This window comes from Saccostrea cucullata, unplaced genomic scaffold (assembly GCF_032062105.1).
Source record: "Saccostrea cucullata isolate Sc308-1 unplaced genomic scaffold, CSIRO_AGI_Scuc_v1 ctg3766, whole genome shotgun sequence".
NCBI classification, from domain to species: domain Eukaryota; kingdom Metazoa; phylum Mollusca; class Bivalvia; order Ostreida; family Ostreidae; genus Saccostrea; species Saccostrea cuccullata.
The window spans coordinates 40066-51572 of NW_026934200.1; the positions used below are offsets into that span (position 1 = coordinate 40066).

The 11507-nt window shown below is 29.5% G+C and overlaps 2 protein-coding genes across 16 annotated transcripts; both read right to left on the reverse strand.

Annotated features, from left to right (window-relative positions):
* Nucleotides 1-3: 3 nt before the first annotated feature.
* Nucleotides 4-7165, reverse strand: LOC134240112 (ubiquitin carboxyl-terminal hydrolase 16-like). 15 transcript variants are annotated; one of them, XM_062722210.1, is made up of 23 exons: nucleotides 7061-7165; nucleotides 6619-6749; nucleotides 6216-6293; nucleotides 6014-6055; nucleotides 5784-5819; nucleotides 5319-5345; nucleotides 4391-4444; nucleotides 4178-4258; nucleotides 3861-3975; nucleotides 3422-3492; nucleotides 3262-3327; nucleotides 3070-3108; nucleotides 2777-2824; nucleotides 2604-2651; nucleotides 2165-2283; nucleotides 1931-2018; nucleotides 1770-1794; nucleotides 1547-1635; nucleotides 1296-1367; nucleotides 1065-1197; nucleotides 777-859; nucleotides 576-665; nucleotides 4-463 (listed from the first exon to the last, which is right to left on the reverse strand). In XM_062722210.1, exons 2-23 carry the CDS (start codon nucleotides 6652-6654, stop codon nucleotides 116-118), a joined length of 1788 nt encoding a protein of 595 aa, XP_062578194.1. In that variant the 5' UTR covers nucleotides 6655-6749; nucleotides 7061-7165; the 3' UTR covers nucleotides 4-115. The 15 variants fall into 15 exon arrangements, with proteins under 15 accessions (XP_062578194.1, XP_062578195.1, XP_062578196.1 ...); XM_062722211.1 differs by having other exon boundaries at nucleotides 3422-3493; nucleotides 3886-3975; nucleotides 7061-7163; XM_062722212.1 differs by lacking the exon at nucleotides 5784-5819.
* Nucleotides 7166-8461: 1296 nt separating this feature from the next.
* Nucleotides 8462-10433, reverse strand: LOC134240114 (E3 ubiquitin-protein ligase RNF217-like). Its single transcript, XM_062722226.1, has 3 exons — nucleotides 10246-10433; nucleotides 9358-9616; nucleotides 8462-9135 (listed from the first exon to the last, which is right to left on the reverse strand). Exons 1-3 carry the CDS (start codon nucleotides 10312-10314, stop codon nucleotides 8483-8485), a joined length of 981 nt encoding a protein of 326 aa, XP_062578210.1. The 5' UTR covers nucleotides 10315-10433; the 3' UTR covers nucleotides 8462-8482.
* Nucleotides 10434-11507: the final 1074 nt, after the last annotated feature.

Genomic DNA, 11507 nt, shown 5'->3' on the forward strand with positions numbered 1-11507 from the left:
AAGTCTTGCATGATTTTTTATATACTCAATTTGAACATCAAACGTTTTAGAAGATTAAATTTTGGCGACAATGTCATAATGAGTAGTCAGTATACACAAAAGTTATTTCATTTTGCTAGTGCACTTCGTAAAATAAGATATAAGCATCTTTATGGCTAATAACTTCATCAACACTCGCTGAACATACAGACTCGTCGCTCACATAGAACCAAGAATCTTTGACTTTGCATACTTCAGTCTGTCCTGAATCATCTTGAAATTCATGCCTCTTTCTCAAAAATTCTTCAACATTGCTTTTTAGTTTTTCCAAATCTAGCGGCGATCGTTTGAGATGTTCTTGCCATTTTTCTACGTCATGCATCCGAGTGGTGTTGACATATGCATAATAATGGCCACCACCAAGTGCACCGGAGTGAACAACAACTGCATATAATTCGTAATTCAGACTGTTTGTCGATAGTTCCTAAAAAATATAGTTTAAGCTTAATACATATTCACATTACGTGATTCAAAAATGTAGCATGTATATAACCATTGATTAGTGCAACAATTCATAAAACTAAGTTATAACATACTGTGTTTGCAACTGAACAGAACTTAGCCATGTTGAATATTCGAGGATACTTAAGGCGTTGTGCATTCTTGGTAAGGCGGTTGAAATCATTCTAAAAAAATAATAAAATAAGCTGATGATAACAAAATGTTTATAAATTAAAGACTTATTGAAAGGCACATTGTATCACAAGTAATACACATATCACTTGAAAAGAAGTAACCATCTTGAATCTGTCAATATGTATCACAAGCACAGGAGGTGGCGTGAACACCAACATTCTTCTGTATGCTTTCCCGGTTCCCTCTAAAAGTATTTTTTTAAGGATTTATGCTTTAAAAACTTACTAAGTATTTAATTTAATGAAAAAGGAGATCGATTGTTATTTATCGCTTACTTTCAAATCTGATGTTTTGCGATTAGGTAAAACTCAAAAGTCATTAATAGTTTCTGGGTAGATGTAACACCACATTAATATTATTATATTTTATTCACTGATGAACATCATCACCTATATTGCATACTCGACATGGTAAATCGCTTTCTTCATAGTCTTCTATCTGGGTTAAAACTGCCAAACCCTTTTCAATGTCAAACCTTGGATCCTCAGAAGAAATAGTTTGTAAACCACGATGTGGTAGTTTCTGTTGGATAAAAATTCCTTAAATTCCTTAAATGTTTTCAACAATGATGAGTGGGGATAAAAAAAAATCTTAGAATCTCAACAATGACTAGCACTTACTTTAAAGTTCTGATCTATATTATCTGCTATTGGAATACTTAAAGTTGTAAATTCCTCAAAGTCAACCTCAACCTGAAAATTTAATAGATCGCCGCAATTCATTATGATACAATAGCCTTAGAAAAGCTTAATTTTTTTTAAAATTACAATACGAGTATATTTGTTTGTCTCATTTTTGTTATCTTTATAATAAACTTGTTTCTCAGTAATTATTATGCATACACTGTAAGTATTATTATACATGTACTTACATCATTGCAGGAGTCATAAACATAAATTGTTATGAATATCCCCGTAAATAGATTTTTTAAACTTATTCCATTGACACCAGAATCAACATCTAAAAAAAAATAAGTAAAATGCTAGTAAGTAATGTAAAACAGCAAATCAGTCGGTTTTTAGAATAAAGAGCAATGAAATATATTTTTACTCATTAATACTCGGTAATTTACAAGTATTTAGTATACGATATACCTATTGGTTTGCATGTTCTATCCCCCTAAAACAATATCAAAAGTATGGGTATTACCATTACAATTATTAACAAAACCATACATGTGAAGGAATTATGAATTAAGCTTTAGAATTATTTCTATTAAGATGTTAACAGAATATAACGCTAGATACACATTTACATTTTGAAGTTCATCAAGGATCCCTCCAAGGAGCGTATTTAATAATTCGTAGCTATCTTCTTGTGTTCCACGACCGAATTGATTATTTCTGAAAGCAAAAAACACAAGAAAAGCATTATTATTGCTCTGCAGGAGCAAAATGTATAATTGCTCTTCAATAGAGGTAATGAAAACAGAAAATACAAGTAATACATGTAAATATACAAAGGTATATTTGTTTGAATTTGTACGCACATGTTCCTAACTGCATTCAAAACACTTCTTAATTCCTGAGTATGGTTAACATTCTTTTTCTCAAGTAATTCCAATACACTTTTTGTCAGTTTCAAATTTTGAAAGTTAGGAGCTGACACCTTGAAAGAAAATTAAAGGCAATGCACAGAAAATTAGGTTAAAATAGGAAAATTTATCATATTAAAATTGTGTTTGTAAGCTGCGATTCTTAATTGAGGCACGGCAGAGCGGGGCGTCTCTCAAGTTTATAAATCAAGACTATTTTCAACATCGATTGTAATGTAAATTACGTCATTTCTTTCAGAGATACAAGGTGATATGTAACGATATGTAACACATCACCCAACTCACAAGCGTGTTGATATGTCCCCTTCAACTCAGAAGCGAGATGATAACAAAAATATATTAGAAATGAATAAGCGATTTGGAGAATTCTTACCTTCAATAATGAAAGTGCGTCTTCAAAGAACTTGGTAAAGTACAACGCCTATGAGAAAAATTTCAATTATTATTAAATTCTATGGAAATTTTGCTTAAATTTGTATATAAATAATGATAAGTTTATATTATATCAAAGTCGTTAATTGCTTGAGATTCGTCAATATTTCTTACTTGTAATGATGAGTTGAAAAAACAAGTGTTGCCAAGATTTTTATTTCCCTGTAAAATAAAATCAAATCGTTTTAGATAGCAACTAGAAGATGTATTGAGGAATGATATTATAGAATGATTACATAGGATGAGGATTTTTATATATAAATTTAACTGGAAAAAATTAAACATTTTAAGTTTAGCAAAGGTAGATAACAGATCCCTGGACTTTCCTTGTAATCACTGTGAAACAGTATTCCATTAAAAAATAAGCAGATGTACTTGTGAATGTTAAACTTATTGACTTCACTTACTATTGGAGGATCAAATTCAAATAATTTAGATTCTTCAACCTAAAAATAAAATGATGAAAATGAGTTAATTTGAATTTTACATAGTACTATAAGTGCATAATTATACAGGTTTTGAATATAATTCAAAGAGCAGGACAGTAAAACCAAGCACTTTACCAATGCCAATTGAAATTACAGAAAATCTTCTTTTACCCTTATCTGTTTCGCACCGTCTTGATTTTCGACGTCGATTGATCTCTTTGTTGCTTTTGATTTTTTCTAAAAAAATATTTTAAAAATTAATGTATATATATATAGTACTTTTTCACATTTCGTATCACATGTATAGAGATATGACATGCATTATTTATACCTTTTGTTTCTTTTTTCGTCCTCCTAATTTTTCATCAGCAACGAATGTAGGATCTTGATGTGATGGTCCACGCTAATAAAAAAGAAAAATATGATTGCAAAAAACAAAATTAAAAGTTGTGCATCCCAAAAAATAATCTAATCAGATTTGATATAATTTACAATACAAAATGTATATTCATCTGTTTAATTTTTTATTTTTTTATAATAGATAAATGATGTAATATCTATTGTTATACTGGAGTCTACAATGTTGGAGATATTAGTAAAATGAACCAAGTTACCGACACACTTAAAAAAAAAATGATATGGAAATCATCAGTAGTGCCCTAGTGGAAAAACAAAAGTCTTACATATATCTTTCATCATGATCAATAGAAAAGCGTGACAAATTCCTTGGAAGAAATTTAACAGATATGCATTATAGCCTATTATACGTAGAACATAGAGATAAGTTATATTAACCTCATCAGATTGTATGCACTTGTCTGATACAGCATAATCAACCCCTACACATTTGTCTACAAATTCGGGACAGGTTGTTTGTAAAGCTTTCTGAAAAAATGCATTCATGAAGCGTAAGAATATATGAAAATAAATTGCAATATACAATAAAATATACCTTCTTATACAGTGTATTAAATAACAATTTTTGTAAGATACTTTATTGTTCAAAATCATACTTTATTGCGTAACTTTACAGACTTATTTTTTGTTAATCTAACAACAATATTGCATATTATAATTTGACATTTACTTCTTCTGTAAAAATTAATTTCTTATTCCTTGTTCTTTGTCTTTTTTCAGCTTCAGCTGCAGTTGTGTCAGGATCATATTGCTAAAACAAGTAAATTCGTGCTCATAGAATGCAAAATCTTTCATTTAACATTTTCTCCAAAATTATATTTTTCTTATTTATGCAGCAGATGAAGCTCTTTGTTTAGTTCAGGTAGTTGTTAAGATTACGTGCCTTGTCTGTGTTCAGTTTAGCTCTGTCGCTTTGGCCCATATCCACTAAGGGAATCTATATTTTTATTAGTATAAGTTCATTAGTATGATCATCAAATCACTCTAATATTTTATTCGATAAACATTACACTTGAATTTGATCTTTTGCTACCCACCATATACGTATCGTAATTACGTTAAATTAATGTAGTATTTTGTACCATAATATCTCATTTACTTTCTCAATCCTTTCAAAAATAAAAAGAATATATTCTTTAAACCACATGACATATATTCTCATGTAAAAAATCATATAACAACTAAAGCAGTATTCATATAACGAAAATGAATAAGTTTGATCTCAAAGTTAATCATTTTTCATTCAAATTTTCACAAAGCTAGGATTTAAAGTAATCTTGTCTTGCTAATTCATTTGATAAGAAAATTATGAAATATTTAAATTAGCAAAAATTGGGTTGTTATACTTATTACAGTAAAACGCGTTTAGTAAGAACATGGATATTGCGAATTCACGGATTTGTTCTTCCACAAACGAGGTCAAGAGAAAGACAGGCATACTTAATAATTATGTTTTTGTCATTTCGGATATTCATCGGTTTAGATTAAATACAATCTCTTCAAATGTTATAACGAAAACCTATGAGAAAACTAATTGATTGATAAGTCAACAGCAATGTATTTTCCCTTCAAAAAATAGTTAAATATGGTAAACTAGTAAGCAACTAGGTTAATCTTCTTGTAAAGAACGTTTTAGACTGAAAGCACTTTCAAACAGTATCAATATTAAAGTTTTAGTGATTTTGTTACATATTTGCATCTACAAATTTATGTGAATGATTAACATATAAAAACAAAACATTTACACCCACACACACCCTCAAACGAACAAAACGTGGAAAAATTTGAAAGAAAAACATTTTTGTACTCACCTGTGCATCTTCGAGTCTGCCTTGAAACTGCTTGCCAGAAACGAAAAATGAAAGCAGTCTTTTTATTTTGAGAAAAAAAATCACATTTGATTTATTCGTTAAAGCATGTCAAATTAATTTTTAATTGAATACTAGTATTTCACATTATTTATTTAAAGAATAAAATATTTTTTACCGAAAGTACTGTACTTTATATTGCAGCTTTTGCGGGAAAAATGTTTTGATAGATAATTTACTGACAAAATGACAATTTTCTACTTTATACTTTAATGCTATAAAAAAAACATCCATGCAATAACAGTAGGAGTGAATTGAATATAGTATCATTGAGATATGCCCATAAATATAAGTGTTTTGTTTGATTAAACAATGCCTGTAGACACAAGTTCTAACTTATCTACTGGTAGTCAGCAATTGTTGAAAGGTGTGGATGTCACTTAAAGATAATATAAAGTATTGATTTACCCTTAAGGTATGCTTCACATTTTCTTTGGATTGATTCTACAATGATAAAACAGATGCTTAAATTATCTTCTTGGACGAAATTATTTTTTTATGAAATTTTTATTTAGTGACATTTTAGTTACTTTTTCTTTAAAAAGAATGAATTCCTACAGATAATTTTGTTACATTTATTATGAATTACTAACGATGAACATGTTTGAAATTCTAAATCATCTTGTAGAAGTACATACCCCGATCTTTATATCTCCTTTTGCCTCTATATCGTTTTCTTTCTGCAAAACACGTTTTAGTTCTGGCAAGTTTGAAAGATTTTGAAAATACATAAGTTAAGCAAAAAGATTTGTCATGGTTTAATTAAAATGAAGTTAACCCAGCCATGCAAATCCTAGCTGAAACGTTACAAATTTTTGTAATGAAAAAAAAGTATGTTACAGTTATCGATTTCCACTTCCTTTTCCAATACGAGTGAATACAAAGTAGACAAATAGATAGTAGAACTGTAACTGGAATCTGCAAATAGCGAAGAAAGCTTTAAATAAAAGAATAACAAATAGGGACATTAAAGGTTTCGAGATGAGAGCAATGTATTTCCATAAAAGACAGTATCGCACTACATATACCTTTAATCGAATATAAATATTGAAATGATAAAGTTTATGTATACAGAAAAAAAAGATTATAGTATAAAAGTGATAGTTTTCTTTATTGAAAATTCTGGAAACAGCTTACCCCCTCTCTTTCTCTGTATGTTATTAATACGATCTATATGTGTTTTTCTGAATGTATATAATCATATATAATCCAAATATGATATGTGAACTATTTTCATACTTACAAATACACATAGTAGAATTATGCTTAGCGTTTCCATTTTCTTCCTACAAAGGAAGTGTTCATGAAAAGACTTCCTTAAAAATTTAAGTTAATGTCCATGATTGTCGACAAATATTATAGGTTTTTCTGTTTCTGAAAACAAAAATACCAAGAAAGATAAGTGAAAATGAAACTAGAATTAATATTATATGCATTTTAAGAGATATTCTAATTTTGTATTCGATGTTTTTTTTGTGCTTGCAAAATTTAAAAATAATGACTTGTTAGTGCTTTCTTTAATATAGAATATATTATGAACCATTAATTATTTTATTGATTTGTTTCAAAAGACCTACAAAATTTTCGTAAACCAGGTTATTGATTTTTATTGTCTTTAATAACTTTTGTAGGTATAAATAAATGTAGTTTTAAAGATAAATATCATGTATAAACAGATGATTTACCTTTGAATATATTCCAGTCACTTCATTCAAATTAAAAATGAAACTAAAACATGGATTCTTCGTTTTAGTACTTTCTCTTTAGCTAGCGTTTTCAAAAAAAAAATGATCTTCCTATTGTCATGTTTAAAGTAAATAAGAATAAACTTAAAGCATTTATTTGCTTTTTTATCAAGAATATGGAATTGAAAGGAATGTATTTTGTTTGGGACGGGGAATGGGGGAGTTCATGAATATGTCCATAATTATATATTTATCTGTCTTTGCGATTTGACAAAGAAGAATCGAAGGTCATGTATAAATATAAATTGACAAAACTCACTCTCAGAATTTATTTTCAAGTGATAGGTCAAAGTTTTTGAGAGTCTAAAACTATAAAACATGTACTATACATTGAAATGGGGAAAAAATGAACACTGTAGTAAATTGATTACGTTAGATACTTTTTTTCGTCTTTGGAACGAATTATTTCAAGCTAATCTGTAAGTCAAGTACTGTCGAAAACGTTAAATTCAATGATAATTTCAGACACCGTCGCTGCTCATATTTACTTGTTTTCTGATTTTCTACACGAAACAAAACTTCACAATACTTGATAAAGGGATCTATTGAAGTAATTCTCGTAGTGAGGTATTTTATTCAATTTAAATTGAATATTCATGTAGACATAAGGTAATCATATCAAATTATTTAGTATATGCTTATCGTTGAAAAAAAAATCTTCATACTATTATGTGTCTTTAAATACAATATGCATAAATTAAATTTCATCATCATACTTAATCATTATATAGCTTACATAGCTTAACCATAAATTTGCATTCATTAAATAATGATATAAAATTAGTGTAAAATCTTTTTGTTATCATTTATTTTTTTAATCATTTCTATCAGAATATGCATTATCGAAAAGATCATTCAAGTTTTGCGTTGATCGGATTTATCGTAAAGACTGTTCACAAGTTTTGTGTAAATCAATGCCTATACTTTTTTGCTTTTATCAGGATTTGTTTATCTAATTTTTATTGTTGCATGCATAGAATCGTATAAAAATTCTTACAATAAACATCGTGTCTAGGTAATCGTCGTAGGAATTGTATCGAATTTTACAATGAAAAGATTGGAGATGAAGAAACATTTACAAGCTCAAAGTCCACAATATCATTCATTGTCATTAAATGAATGACTGATCTGCACACTTTTTAAAAAAAAAAAGGACGAAACACGTGAAATCTGTTTTATTCAATGCTCATATATAAAAATTAATGCATAAATTAAAAATATAATGAAAAGCAAATGAAAAAAAATAATTATTTTTATTTGTTGATATAGGTTGCATCTTAATTTTTCATTTTAGAAATTACGATTATCTATTATTGAATAAGAAATTAATATCTTTCACAAGTTGTTTGAAATGAATTTATTTTAATCAAAAGAATACTCCATTGTTGATTGGATGGGTGCTACAATACATCGACCATCGAACTCGCCACAGGGGAGCTTTCCATCCCTGGCGATTTGCAAACACGCGAAGCAGAACTCAGTTTTACAAAACGTACACAGCATAGATTTACAGGCTTGATCATGCTGCAGCAAAGTTTTGCACTTCGGACAAAGACGTTTAGAAGGTACACCACACATGTTTGAATAGTCGAGGGTAATTTTTGGACAATGTCGCAATTGTCTGGAAATTTCCTCATTGTTGCCATGCTCGTTCGATACGACACATTCATGATTTGGTAGCCACTGTTCCATGCAAAGCCAGCAAAATTTATATGTGTAATATAAATCATTTGAACATTTCAAGCACTTAGCATGAGATTGATAAGTTATTTTCTCACAATACGAGCTACACCTAGGACATATCTTTATATCATTATGCCGTCTATTCAAGTAGTTAAAGGAAAGCTTTGCACTGAAAAATATGTGTTCGTCAACAGTAAGCATACATTTTGTCAAGATATCTTGATTATCCCAAATCTGATTGCAAATACCGAAATCTGTTTTAGCCGGGCACCTTAGAATGTGTTCGTTTTGAAGAATCTTCTCACGTACAAATCCGTGCAAATTGTCTGGTGCTAAAAAAACAAAACAAAAATGGATATACTGAGCTGCGAAGAAAAACCTGTAAATTTTATTCCTATATTGTATGTATAAGAAAATCTACAATCTTTTTGAATAAATGGAGTGATAAAAATGATTTTATAGGTCTGAAATTACATGATCTCATACTATTGTATCACAATCTGATAAAGTATATTCACTTCTGTTAAAGATTAAGACTACACATCAGTCATTACTTATTGCATGGCCACAGGAGAGTTCCAGTCTGGGATCTGATTCATATTCCCAGATTATGTCGGGTTTTGTTGTTGTTGGACATCCAGAAATAGCGCGACTTTCTGCCCACACCATGACGCAGAAGGGATTGTGCAGTACATCGGTTGTTGTTTCTGGATCATATACAAAGAAGTTCTCGATGTTTACAATATCTATCAGCCAATATTCTGCGCCCAAAATAGATGCCACCGACTGCCTCACTTCTCCAATGGTTTTACCCTATAAGAAAAGCTATTGAATAAATAATGTATTTGAGTGAAACTTCTGTGCCAGAGTACAAAATGTTGCGCTTCTGCAAAATTTTGCATTACCGCATGTAAGTTTCTACATGTATATTCCGAGGGCAAATGTTTGCTTATGGAAAACAGTTTTTACAGTGGCAAAATTTCATGAATGTTTTTAGTCAAGGTCTTGCAAACTATAATTAAAATGAAACAAAGTTTTCCCCTTTTCCATGTAAAGGACACTCTTTGTACATATTCAAAAACGAAAATTTTGTTTGTTTCATTTTCGTTTAATATTGGGATGATGCGATTGCAGTTTTTTTTTTCAAAATATATCTTCCTCTTATATGCGAGAATAAGTTTTCAGTAGCCAAATAAGATTTTAATTATATTCTAATTAAGTACAAGTTGAAATTTAAAGTATGATCTGCAGAAGTATTTTCTCTCTCTCTCTGTCTCTCTCTCTCTCTCTCTCTCTCTCTCGACAGTGTTAGCCTTCTGTTGAATCGACATGCCTCATTTAAACTCTAACGAGATTGAATTTGTCGATTTTATTTGGAAAATAATAAGCATTACTCCATAAAAATAATCATATAGCCCAGAAATAAATACCATTATACCTACCTTATTAATACGGTACAGATGGTCAGAAGATAAAGTTTTAAACGTAATATTTTCCTCTTCTGAAATCATAATTTGTTTTGCAAACGACAATAACTGAAAAGTGTGATGGGTATATCTATATTGATTCAATATACAAACATGTCAGCCACTGGGTTTATGGTATTCACGGTAGGAAGATTTCATGGAAAGAGAAACGAAAGTAAAAATTGAATCCAGTTTCTGAAAATAAGACTGTCCATAGTATTAATTATAGAACACATTTACTCTATATATAGTTTGGGATAATCTCAGTTACGTGTTTTCTTTATTTAGCCCAACAGTATACTGAGAATTCTATTTTCACTTTTCATTTTTGTAGTTTACTGTGTAGAGTAAAACAGCAATTAAGAATGTCTCTGACAATTTTTGTCAAGATGTCAACAAGAAATAAATCTGAAACTATCACTGTTCAGAAGGTATGTAATCAATAAAGTAAAATATTTATAATGATATGACAGTCGAAGATATCTCAAATTACATTAAAGTTAAATTAATAATAATTATCATTTTAGACTGACGAATTTCTCAGAATATTTGAGACACTAGCTGGAAGGGTAGGCATCGAGCTACAACATATTCGGTTGACATTTAGTGGGAAGGAATACAGACATGACCAACCAGAAGCTCGCAAAAGAATAGAAGATATCGGAATTAAAGACCGTTCTACTCTGTTCATGGTGTCGAGATTACCAGGAGGATATATGTGATTATAAACTCCATTTTGTGGAATCTGATAAAACTTTTAAGTATTAACATGTCTTGGTTACAAAAAAGTCGAAAAACATTTTGTGTTGATAATTGAATTTGTAATCCATTTCTTTTATCATCATCGAAATGGACTAAGAAAAACATATGTGCACCTCTCTGCAAAAATATTCGTAGATATTTATATTTTCATATGTGTGCAGAAATATGTACGAATATCAATCTGTCAGAAATTAAACGAGAAAAATAAAATAATTGCATATACATGCATTGTGAAGAGGTACGTCAATTATGATGAGTTGTATACAACTGGGTGATTTTTAAGTTATATAAATGATAGGTGAATACTGAAATAAATACAGGTATATCTCAAACACACATACACACACACAAAACTGAAATTATGAAACGATAGTTGATTTATAAGAGGAAACATTTCATCAGGCTTAAAATTTTGAAATTCTTCGAAAACAAATATAAAGTACTCATTTGTGGGTACATAGGTACATGTATTTAGC